This window comes from Pinus tabuliformis, chromosome 5_1, assembly GCF_031772625.1.
Source record: "Pinus tabuliformis cultivar Carrire ecotype Pingquan chromosome 5_1, CPIR1, whole genome shotgun sequence".
Lineage (NCBI taxonomy): Eukaryota > Viridiplantae > Streptophyta > Pinopsida > Pinales > Pinaceae > Pinus > Pinus tabuliformis.
The window spans coordinates 644,524,751-644,535,920 of NC_142305.1; the positions used below are offsets into that span (position 1 = coordinate 644,524,751).

The 11,170-nt window shown below is 35.0% G+C and overlaps 1 protein-coding gene across 13 annotated transcripts; it reads right to left on the bottom strand.

Moving 5' to 3' along the window:
• Window positions 1-1,028: 1,028 nt before the first annotated feature.
• LOC149166639 (putative E3 ubiquitin-protein ligase BAH1-like 1) lies at window positions 1,029-8,190 on the bottom strand. 13 transcript variants are annotated; one of them, XM_089432727.1, is made up of 9 exons: window positions 7,990-8,190; window positions 6,730-7,012; window positions 6,351-6,595; window positions 5,551-5,799; window positions 3,171-3,308; window positions 2,940-2,998; window positions 2,573-2,820; window positions 2,302-2,409; window positions 1,029-1,871 (listed from the first exon to the last, which is right to left on the bottom strand). In XM_089432727.1, exons 2-7 carry the CDS (start codon window positions 7,001-7,003, stop codon window positions 2,715-2,717), a joined length of 1,071 nt encoding a protein of 356 aa, XP_089288853.1. In that variant the 5' UTR covers window positions 7,004-7,012; window positions 7,990-8,190; the 3' UTR covers window positions 1,029-1,871; window positions 2,302-2,409; window positions 2,573-2,714. The 13 variants fall into 13 exon arrangements, with proteins under 13 accessions (XP_089288853.1, XP_089288852.1, XP_089288845.1 ...); XM_089432726.1 differs by having other exon boundaries at window positions 1,029-1,866; window positions 2,302-2,370; window positions 2,676-2,823; XM_089432719.1 differs by having other exon boundaries at window positions 2,302-2,370; window positions 2,676-2,823.
• Window positions 8,191-11,170: the final 2,980 nt, after the last annotated feature.

An 11,170-nucleotide genomic window follows, 5' to 3' on the forward strand; every position in this document is an offset into this window, starting at 1 on the left:
TTTCAATGATGTGCTTTAAAGTTATACAATGATCAACTGTGGAATGTTTAGGTCTAAAACCTACTTCCCTTTAGCACATTTATCTCTTTCTTCGGCCCACTTGCTAATTTTATTTCTAGCGTGCTTCCAAATAGCTTTGCAAACAAAGAGTTTATCATAATGTCCTATAATTGGAGGGATTATTGACGTCACCGCTCTTGAAAATAGGTATTTCTATACTTGTTGTCCATGTGGAGAGCCCATGTTGTATGATGAAAAAATTTGTAATGTGAAGTGCAAGAATATTTGAACCCCACTTTAGATATTTTGCTTACAATTCAACCAAGTCTTTTGTTTTTCCAACACCCAACTTCTTGACACCCATCTCTACCTCTTGCACCGTGAAGAGTTCAGTATCAATGTTGACCAAGGGGGTAGGGTCAACCCTGGATCCTGCTCATAGAGTTGTCTTGCATAGTCAAACCATTTAGAAGTTCTAATACTATTTCCAGTTTGTATCTTTCTCGATTGGAGCTCCTTCCAAAATAATTTGGGATTATTTTTCTAGAGGAAAATTAGTTATATTCCCTCCTTGAAACCATGTAAGCTTTGAGCTTTATGTGATACTTGTTTGACTATTTCCACATTCTCCTTGCCTTTTTGCATTCCTCATCAAACTAAGCATTAACCCAAAACAATTTGTTTCAAACTTCTTAATTTTTACTCGCAATAAATTAAATATGTTAATTCATAACTATGAAAACCGTAAATTGTGATTTTCTCGTTTCTCAAAAACCTCTCTAGCGTCATTTTGAAAATATTACCATTTTCGTGAAAAAACCTCTCGCGTCATTTTGAAAATATTACCATTTTCGTGAAATTTCAATTGACATTTAGAATTCTCGTCAAACTAACGATGGGAAGTTGACACGGTTCATCACAAAGACTATCCAGCTGCCTTTATGAAAAGTCATGAAGGTTAGCATGTCATTTCGATGTTATACCGACATTATTTTCAAATTATTTAAAAATACTCATAAAATACTACCTTGCAGGTTTGACATGTCATTTTAAATAATAATAAAATAAAGGTTCAACCTTTAAATTTTGATAAAGTACTACCGTTAAAAGGAAGATATGGAATATTTTCAAAGAAAAAGATCACAAACTAACCACCATGAAGTCTCTTAATTCAGGGTTAAGGCAAAAAGAATAGTAAAATTTAAAGTTCATACCCTGGGGAACCCAAAGGCCATCATCATGATCTCTAAACCAGGGGGGCAACATAAAGATATCCATCACGCGATAGCAGGTACACCGGGGGAAGATCTTTGTAACAGCTTTCATGTCCCCACCTTCAATTGCAGGCTTTTCAATCAGAGACTAGGGTCCCACCCGTCATTTTCTTGTTATTCACGTGGCTTCTCTATGTAAATCGCTTACCACAACGGGGGCAACATGGAGTTTGAAGGACAATTTGCCCGTCGCGGGCTTTTCAATCAGAGACTAGGGTCCCACTCGTCATTTTCTTGTTATTCACGTTGCTTCTCTATGTAAATCGCTAACCACTACCGAGGGAACATAAGGAATTTGACGTGCCAGTTGCCCGTCACACGGTGATATTCCCTGCAGCAGAAACCGTCTGGTGCTTCAGATTTGACCCGCCCTGGTACTCAGTAGCAGCATTCCCCGCTACGGCGCTCCGACACTACAGAGAACAAGATGGCCAACCTCATGGCAAAACGCACAACCAAACCTGTGAAAATGCACTGAACTAGATAGGGAGTGAGCATCTGCGAGCACTATACTCGTGGAGCAAGCAGCCACCTCCTATTCCAGAACCTCATTAAACACGCCCCAGATTGAACTCCACCGTTCAGCGTGCACCTGTCCTGCAAGTGCAGAATGGCACACATATCAAAACACCATCATAACAATGATTTTTGTAGCGATCCCAAGCATTTTGAATACATGTTATTTCATTTTTCCCAAATGAAAAAATAAAATTGCTGATCTAACTAATTGCCATGTTACATTGAACGTAACGGCCCAAAGGAGTTACAGAGCCTTGAAGCCCACTCCCAATCTGACTTAGCAAAAGGGTTTAACCAAAGCAAATGTTAACAGTCTTTTCCTTGTCAGAGAAGGGGAACTTGAGCTGTGTTACTCCAAATGATTGAAACAGTTGACGAAGAGAAATGTCACCCAATTTCAAAACACAAATATCAAAAACCAAGGAAATATTGTCTTCTTCAGTTCAATATATGGATTCGAGAAATTTGAAGCTGAATTTCGATCCATCCAGAGTTTGGTATGTCTTACTTGAATATTGTGATCCTTCCGAATTCCTCAATTTGAAAATTTCAATCAGCTACCTCAGGCACACCAAATCTGCACCCGCACCAACACTTTTACATAATTCTGATAACTCTACAACAAACCAAAAACTAAATTTGTATTAGGAACATGCAGGAAAATCTGAAGTTTTTGTAGAAAGGAAGAACGATTAAAACGTAAGGCGTATGAACTGATAAAAATCAATTTAGATATTGTAAACTAACCATTATACAAAATTCAGCTTTCCCCAACTTACTTTTCTCCTTGATGCATAACATTCACAGCGATAAGATCCCAAGGAACAGAGCGTTCAAACGTTACCAGCAGTACATGATTAAAAAAAGGATGCTTTGACTTACAATTTCTGCATATCATAAACAATGACACAAGTCACTCTCTTAAAAGCCTAATATAAATCGTGATTGTAGATCCCAGTGTTCCTTTGCTTGTTTTACTCTCTGTGCCCGTTCTGTACGCAATCTTTCCTTCCAATAGCCGCTACACCTGCTGATTTAAATCATCAGGAAACATATTCATATGTATATTATGCATTATCTGAAGTCAAACACAGTTCCAACTGTCAAAACACATAAAGGCCAATGGATTACAATTAATATTCATACCTTCTCTTCACCAGCAACCCCAACTCAGTCAAATAAACAGAATCAGCATAAACTCCCATCTGTATTTACACTGGCAGAATTCAATGGCTTTCCCTACCTTTTAGGTCTATAAGTCTACTTACAAAAGTAAACACCTAACATCGAGAGTCTTGTTTCAAAAGACAAGGCAAACTCAACACTCATCAGAAGGGCACTCCTTCAAATTCTAAAGACAAATAGGTAAAGCAATACCTGTCGGCATATTGGGCACCTGGCACGTTGATTGGCCGCTTTGACCCCTTCAATTGTTGGTATTGATGCCCCTGTGCACGCACAAATGTTGCAGAAAACATGTCCACATCCCAATGCAACAGGATCAAACACTGTATCCTGCATCACAATGGATTACGATTCAGGACAACATCGAGAACATAGTGAACAGTTACCAAATTAATAAGGGGAAGACAAGCCTTAGTATATTGAATACTCGAGTCCAGAGACTGGATAAAAAACACCAATGACGCGAGCTAACAATGTTCATTTCTTTTTTTGAAGCTCACCTTTCTAGCATGTAACAGATGATCATGGTTGCTAACTTACTGGGTGTGCACACCCACATCTTTGTGGGATGACGGAAAACCCAAGATGCTTCACACATAAAACCATAATGCTCCAATGTAACTCCGTGCGTCTTTGGCATGGGCATTAGCTTGGGATGTCCACACCAGCCATGGTGGGAAATCCATACCACCAAATGGACTATTAGTATTAAAGATTGCTACCTTGTACTTTTGTTGCTCATAGATAAGTGTCACACCCAATGAGTTCATGCCTACACTTCTGGCTCCGAAAAGGAAATAAGTTCCATGCATTACCCTTCTACATCATTTGGTCTATTTGGCGAAAAGCAGAAACTCTTATATTTTTGAACAAAAACCGCTGGTGATTCGGGAGGTTATCATGAAGGCTGTTAATTATTTTTCAGAGATCAGTCCCATTACGAGACAGATAAAGAAGAGAAAGATAACTATAAAGGAACTGAAGGGAAAATATCCAATTGGTCTATTCGATGGGGCAAGCCAACGAAGGGACTGTGGAGTAGTCATCATTCTAGAACCTGGGAGACTATATCACTTCTGGTGGAAGGGGGACAGGGCACTAACAGCAGAGCCGAGATCATAGCACTATGGGGCGCTCTTCAGTTTGCAAAATGGTTAAGACAGGAACAAATTTACATTCATGGAGATGCCAAAAGCATTATAGACAAATTTACATTCATGGAGATGCCAAAAGCATCATAGACTGGGTCAAGGATCACTCCTCTTTCAACCCTCCTATCCTCTCCAATTGGATGGGGCGTATTAGGAGACTGGCTAACAGCTTTCAGAACATAACATACACCCACATCTACAGAGAGCAGAATCAAGTGGCAGACCTCCTCTCAAAGTAATTTTTTTTGGCAGCTTACGCACATGGCGAGCTCTTGAACTCTGGGTCCTTCTCCTCTTTATAGTGCACATGCTCTATGGTCACAACATTTGGGAATATGTCAACTGTGTTACTCCTCTTGAACTCTGGGTCCTTCTCCTCTTTATAGTGCACATGCTCTATGGTCACAACATTCTGAGAAGAACTCTGGGTCTTTCTCCTCTTTATAGTGCACATGCTCTATGGACACAACATTCTGGGAATATTTCAACTGTGTTACTCCTAGTATAAATTATGTAATCGCTCGTAGATATTATGCTCACTAGCTACAACTTTTTGTAATTTTTGACTGTGCTCTACTTTTGGTAATTTTTGACTGTGCTCTACTGTTGCAAAACTACTATTTTTGACTGTGCTCTACTTTTGGTATTTTTTGACTGTGCTCTACTGTTGCAAAACTACTATTAGTGGACTTTTCTGTAACTCCCTCAGACAAATATGATTGTATAACAGAAGAACAAAGATGGGAAGACAGGGAAAAAATTGAAAGACTGTAGAATGTAAAAAGCTCCGAGAATGTACTCTCTTTTTTTATAATACGAAAAGAAAGCGTTTTTTTTTTTTTAAAGATAGTGTCACACCCACATAGTAGCAAACTTAACTTGTACACGCTGCACAAATACACTATCTTTCCCCGATAAACATGCAGATATCCAAGGGATTGAATGCATAAAATCATGGTAACGAAACCAGTAATCAGAAGAACCTCCTTAATGGACAGAATATGAAACTACACAAAACACCATATAGCATGCGTTTTTTTTTTAAAGATAGTGTCACACCCACATAGTAGCAAACTTAACTTGTACACGCTGCACAAGTACACTATCTTTCCCCAATAAGCATGCAGATATCCAAGGGATATCAGAGGGAATGAATGCATAAAATCATGGTAACGAAACCAGTAATCAGAAGAACCTCCTTAATGTACAGATTATGAAACTACACAAAACACCATATAGCACGTGAATCTATTAACAGGAAAAGAAAATGTATTTAATTCGCTCAGGACCCAACTTACTGTATATCAACTCTTAAACCTACCGGATAAGATATGCAATCCTAGATCAGAACATTGAAATTGCAGGTACTAGTTATTAAAGTAGACGAACACCTAACAAAGCCAGCAGAGTTTGAAACTCACCAGGCAAATAGGACATGTCAGGTTAAACTCCAATTTTACAGAATCATGTAATGAGCATTTAATAAGAGGATCACTGCCAGTGAAGTCACAAGAGCATTCAGGAAAAATTTCACCATTATATCCTTGCTCCGAATCTCTTGTGTTGATCTGAAACGCGATCAATTCAATTAACCAAGGGGACTTCAATAGCTCTATGTGCTTCGCCTGTAACTTCGTCCTGAAGTTCCGGCCCTTGACCGAGCTATGTACCTGCATTAAAAAATGGAACCATATATGAGTTAAACCTAAAACCCAAATATTTAAACTAATTACCTCCAGATCTTCGATATTATTTTTCGGTGGTAACTGAGGGGCAGACAACCAAGGAAAAGCTGAGCGGGCGGTCCTGTCAATTCCCCTTCTGTTGGCTGAAAATACAGAGGAATGAGATTTTAGCGAAAATGTCGGGAACTTGAAGATGTTAACTGTTGTAGCAGCGGGATAGATGACAGGTGTATCCATAAATTTCCTAATCTGTCGTGGTTGTTGCTAAAACCGGCCCCCTCCTTGCAACAGGGTTGGGAAAAAGGCGTCTTAAAGAGGGTTTTCTTCCTTTCATAATTTTCCAGAGCTTTCTTACTCCTAGACGGAACTACCTACTCTCTGACGCGGCCTACATGCGCCCGCAGGGTTAATGGTACAAGAGAGGGTATCAGGCTTTGAAAGTGAGCTGTGGTGATTATGTAACATATAAAATCTTTTTGAATGAAATAAAAAACAAACATTTGTACTATGAACGACACAGTTTCCCCTGAACTTACTTTGTCATACTTTTTCAGAATCTTTCGAATCGCAATGGCATTCATGGCCACATAGCTGACTAAGTGCCGGCCTTCTCGAATCATTGCCTCATGATCATCAGCAAAGAAATGTTTAATACGCCACAGATACCTTTGAAAACCAGATGCAAGATGTAGATGTAACAAACGTCTCGCACGAGAACTGAAGCAACCCACTATAGCCGATACTTCTTTTGTAAGCTCGTAAAAGAAAATTTTGTCGCAGACTGCAAGAAGACGTGTCCGAAAAAGCAAAGTTAGACACGTTTAAAGCGAATCAGCGAGCCAATTCAGTAAGTTTCAGGCTATTAGATATTGCATAACAAACTAAAAGAGGAAGGTAACAATAAGAATTAAACACCTGGGCAAGTTTTCGGAGAACATGTATGGTTGGATGGATCAGATGATTTGGAAATGCTTTTGGCTGTTTCCTCGCATATCAGGTCTTCGTTTTCTGTCGTTTGTGAACTGGAGAGCCGTCCTTCAGACTCAGATGTGGTCCCGTCATGCAAGTATCCAACCCGGCACTTTTTCAGAACCTTTTTCAACCGTTTGTATTCGACGTTTGTACATTTGTCCAGAAAATGCTCGTCCTCTCCGTGTAGATACTCGGAAAACCTCTCCCCAAACTTCATGATCAATACCTTCAAAACAATAGTAAAACACACTAAAAAAGAAGGAATCGCATAGCAATCCTGCAATTAAAAATAATCGTCTAAGGCCTTACTACATACGAAGCTGATACTTATCTTCTGCGTTAATATCGGTAAGGACGATGCTATGCAGGCGGGAAATTATATATAGGACTTGTAAAAACCGGAAAAGTCGCATGAAAATCTTGTGGATTTTTTCAGGGGGTAAAAGACGCAATAGATCGCACAGCAGAAGATATTGAAAGCATCGCAGAGTCATTTATAAAGAAAATGTAAATGTTCCTGAAATATGACCAGCTATGGAACTCTGAGATCTTAAAGATAACGCCAAAACTGAAATATACATATGACCCGCTATGGAATTTTGAGATCTTAAAGATAACGCCTAAATTGCAAAATTCCACATAGCTACATTAAAGACTTCAACGGGGACTTGGAACGTTTTCAATCCTTGGAAACTCAGATGAAACAGCTTTCTCTCTGCCCAACATAGCCTTAACATGGAAACGCGTTAAATCCTTGTAATAAATTTCCAGAAGCATCGGTGCCCGCGTAAACCCCGCGGGAGAGCTTTCAATAGAAAGAAAATATGACATTCATATATTTAAACAGTCAAAAGCCAAACGCAGTGAAGATATCGACAATTTCGTATTCCAGAGGAAAAACACGCATCACCTTAAGCCTTCAACGGATCATGAATCTAGAAAACGAATCAAACTACATTTTCAGAAATTCAAAAGAACAGAGCAATAGATGGTGAAATATTATTGAGTTTTCCTCTAAAGATTATTGAGTTTCCTTTAAAGATTCTCGTGAGGAGCAAAGACCGGAAAAATCCAGTCAGAAGGTCGCTAGAAAGTATGAGAATGACGATAATTTCACAGATGTCCCCAAAATAAACAAAAGCGAAGCATACAATGCAGAATATTTCGCTTGAACCGAAATCAAGTGACCAGAAAATCACATACCTGAATAGATAAGCACCGAACCAAGAACCAAGAACATAAGTAATCCAAAATGGGTAAATCAAGCAAATTCTTCCGCAATCCGCTCAAATTTAGGGCCTCCAAGAATGCCGAAGGGCTCCGCCTGAGCGACCGCAGCTTGAAGACGAAGAAAAATGACGAATTACGGATCAAATCAATCCTCTTTCAAATAATTTCTTTCCTCATTCTTCAAGAGGCTTTTAAGCGTGAAAAACACGTCTTCCGTGAGTGGGGCCAAAAAGCTCAAAGCAAGTGACGAAGAAAATTTGAATACTATAATTACACGTGGAGGCTTATCACGAGCAATTTACGGACCTCGGTGTGTAAGTAGTGGGAACGCTCAGCTGATTTCCGAGGTTCCCACAGGAAACCTCAGCTGATTTTCGAGGTTCACACTTATCTTTAATTGATTGGAGGAATTAGCGGAATTGGACTTGAACAATTAATTTAATGGTTTTCGAAAATTATTTTTAAAAATCAATATCACAACTATTTTTTTTTTAATTTATATCAATTGGATATAAATTTGTTTAAAGTATCTGCCTAATATATATAATTTGGGTGACTGAGAAAGAAGTTGGTAATAAATATATTATTAATTTAATTTTTTTAATAGTAAAGTTTCATTTGCTTATTTAGTAAACATTTTTAATAGTAAAGTGTCATTTCTTTATTTATTATGTACGTGGGTGAGAAAGAAGTTGGTAATAAATATATTTATTAATTTTATTTTTTTTAATAGTAAAGTTTCATTTGTTTATTTAGTAAACATTTTTAATAGTAAAGTGTCATTTCTTATTTATTATGTACGTGGCTGAGAAAGAAGTCTTTATTATTATGTACGTGGCTCAGAAAGAAATTGGTAATAAATATATTATTAATTTTAATTTTTTTAATAGTAAAGTTTCATTTGTTTATTTAGTAAACATTTTTAATAGTAAAGTGTCATTTCTTTATTTATTATGTACGTGGCTGAGAAAGAAGCTGGTAATAAATATATTATTAATTTTATTTTTTTTAAGAGTAAAGTTTCATTTGTTTATTTAGTAAACATTTTTAATAGTAAAGGGTGTTTTTTTATTTATTAGGTATAAGTAGATATTTGATTCAAAAATTTTCTGTTTAAATTTATTTTTGGAAAATACTGGAAATTCCGGTATAATTTTGATAAAATCCGGTATAAATTTAGGTCATAGTTACTAAACTTCAGTTCAAATTTTTTTTGATGATATTGAATGTACTTTTGTGTCAAATTTTTTGAAAAAAAATAGTTAGATTCCAGTGATTTTTGGAAGATACTGGAAATTCTGATATAATTTTGATAAAATCCGGTATAAATTTAGGTCATAGTTATTAAACTTCATTCTGGTATAATTTTGATAAAATCCGGTATAAATTTAGGTCATAGTTATTAAACTTCAGTTCAAATTTTTTTTTGATGATATTGAATGTACTTTTGTGTCAAATTTTTTGAAAAAAAATAGTTAGATTCCAGTGATTTTTGGATGAAACCTCCCGTGAAATGATTCAAAGCATATTTTAATTTTAAAAATTTAAAAATTATATATTAAATATTGGCTTTAGTTTTTAAAACTTAAAAATTATATATTTAATATTTAATTATTTCGTAAGGTTAAGTGAATATTTTAAAAATATTTGGAAAATAAAAATGAATTATTATGATGATTGGTTTTTTAAAAAAGTTTATTAAATATAAAAATTTATGAGAAAAAAAAATACAATGAGGAGAAAATGAAGAAAGGTAATAATAGTAAAGAAGAAAATTGGAAAAAAGTACATTTAACAATGAAGAGAAAATGAAACAAGGTAATCGTAGTAAAGAGGAAAATTCAAAAACGTAGTTGCTAATCAGTTAATGAGAAAACATTGAATATATCTTACTGAGTATTGTTGCCGACCAATGACTATTTGTAAATTTCATGGAGTTAATAACAATATACTAAATTTATGTATAGTTGACCATTTTGCAATTATTTTCCTACCAGTAAAATCCTCAATCAAACCAGATTTCACATCAAAGTTTCTAAGATCAAATTGCTTGAATGTTAGCTTTGTGGTTGAAAATGAATGCCACAACATAATTTACCTTAACTTACTATAACATTATAATCCATTTGTTATAAGGCCAAATTGCTTGAATGTTTGCTTTTGGTGGTTGAAAATGAATGCCAAATATAATTTACTTTAACTCATTAAAATTTGCACTTACAACCAATGTGGAACTCCTTTCCAATCATCTATTTTAAATTAGGAAATTTTGAGATAAAAATTAAGTTTTAAAACAAAAAAATGTATTATCAAAATCAACTTTAAAAAAACCAATCACATTTTAAAGAGTAGCATCATTCCTTAAGATTGAGAGGACATTAATTCAGTCAAAGATTCTTATTTTAAATAGTGGATGACAACCCATAATTAACCATGATAATGTTGGAAGTAAAATATTCATAATAAATAAAATATGTACAAATGTACTTACAAAATGGACCATATATCATTCCCACTTTTTATTCCAAATTAAAAAAAAGCCACATGCCATGCTTTTGTTTTTTTTGGTCCACCACGTGGTTTTTGTTTTCAAAAATCTATCGGGAAAAGCTAAAAGTGTTTATTCAAACTTCCAAAGAGAGAGGAGACGTTACTAAGTTTTATCTACATTCTTGCAATGTCACATGTAATTGTTAAAAGCACATTGTTATATTTCAATTCTTAAACAAAATGTTTTTAAAGTGTACTTGGAATATTTTAATAATGTTTCATATATTTTCATATTTTTAAACATTACTTACCTATATTTTTGGTAATGTAAGAGAATATTTTAATAATGTTTCATATATTTTCATATTTTTAAACATTACTTACCTATATTTTTGGTAATGTAAAAAGGAGGAAAAAACAATTATATTATTTTATTACCAGTTAAATTTCAAATAAAAAACTAAATTTTATTTATTCCATTTTTAACATTTATATTTGAAATATATATATGTATATATATATATTATATTTTAAATTTTTTTCTTTTAAGTTGTAATATTAATTTGTATATATAGCTATTCATATATATATATATATATACATATATATATAAACTAATACCAACTACCTATACAATCGGTTTAACTTTCATTGTTTTTAGTTT

Bases quoted from the DNA above. Each gene is read 5' to 3' on its own strand.
- LOC149166639 (XM_089432726.1), bottom strand. From the start codon at position 7,003: ATGAAGTTTGGGGAGAGGTTTTCCGAGTATCTACACGGAGAGGACGAG. The intron at 5,800-6,350 runs GTAAGTTCAGGG...TTTTTAATGCAG, and splicing joins TTCTGAAAAAGTATGACAAA to GTACATAGCTCGGTCAAGGG. The intron at 3,309-5,550 runs GTGAGTTTCAAA...ATTGTGATGCAG, and splicing joins TGACATGTCCTATTTGCCTG to GATACAGTGTTTGATCCTGT.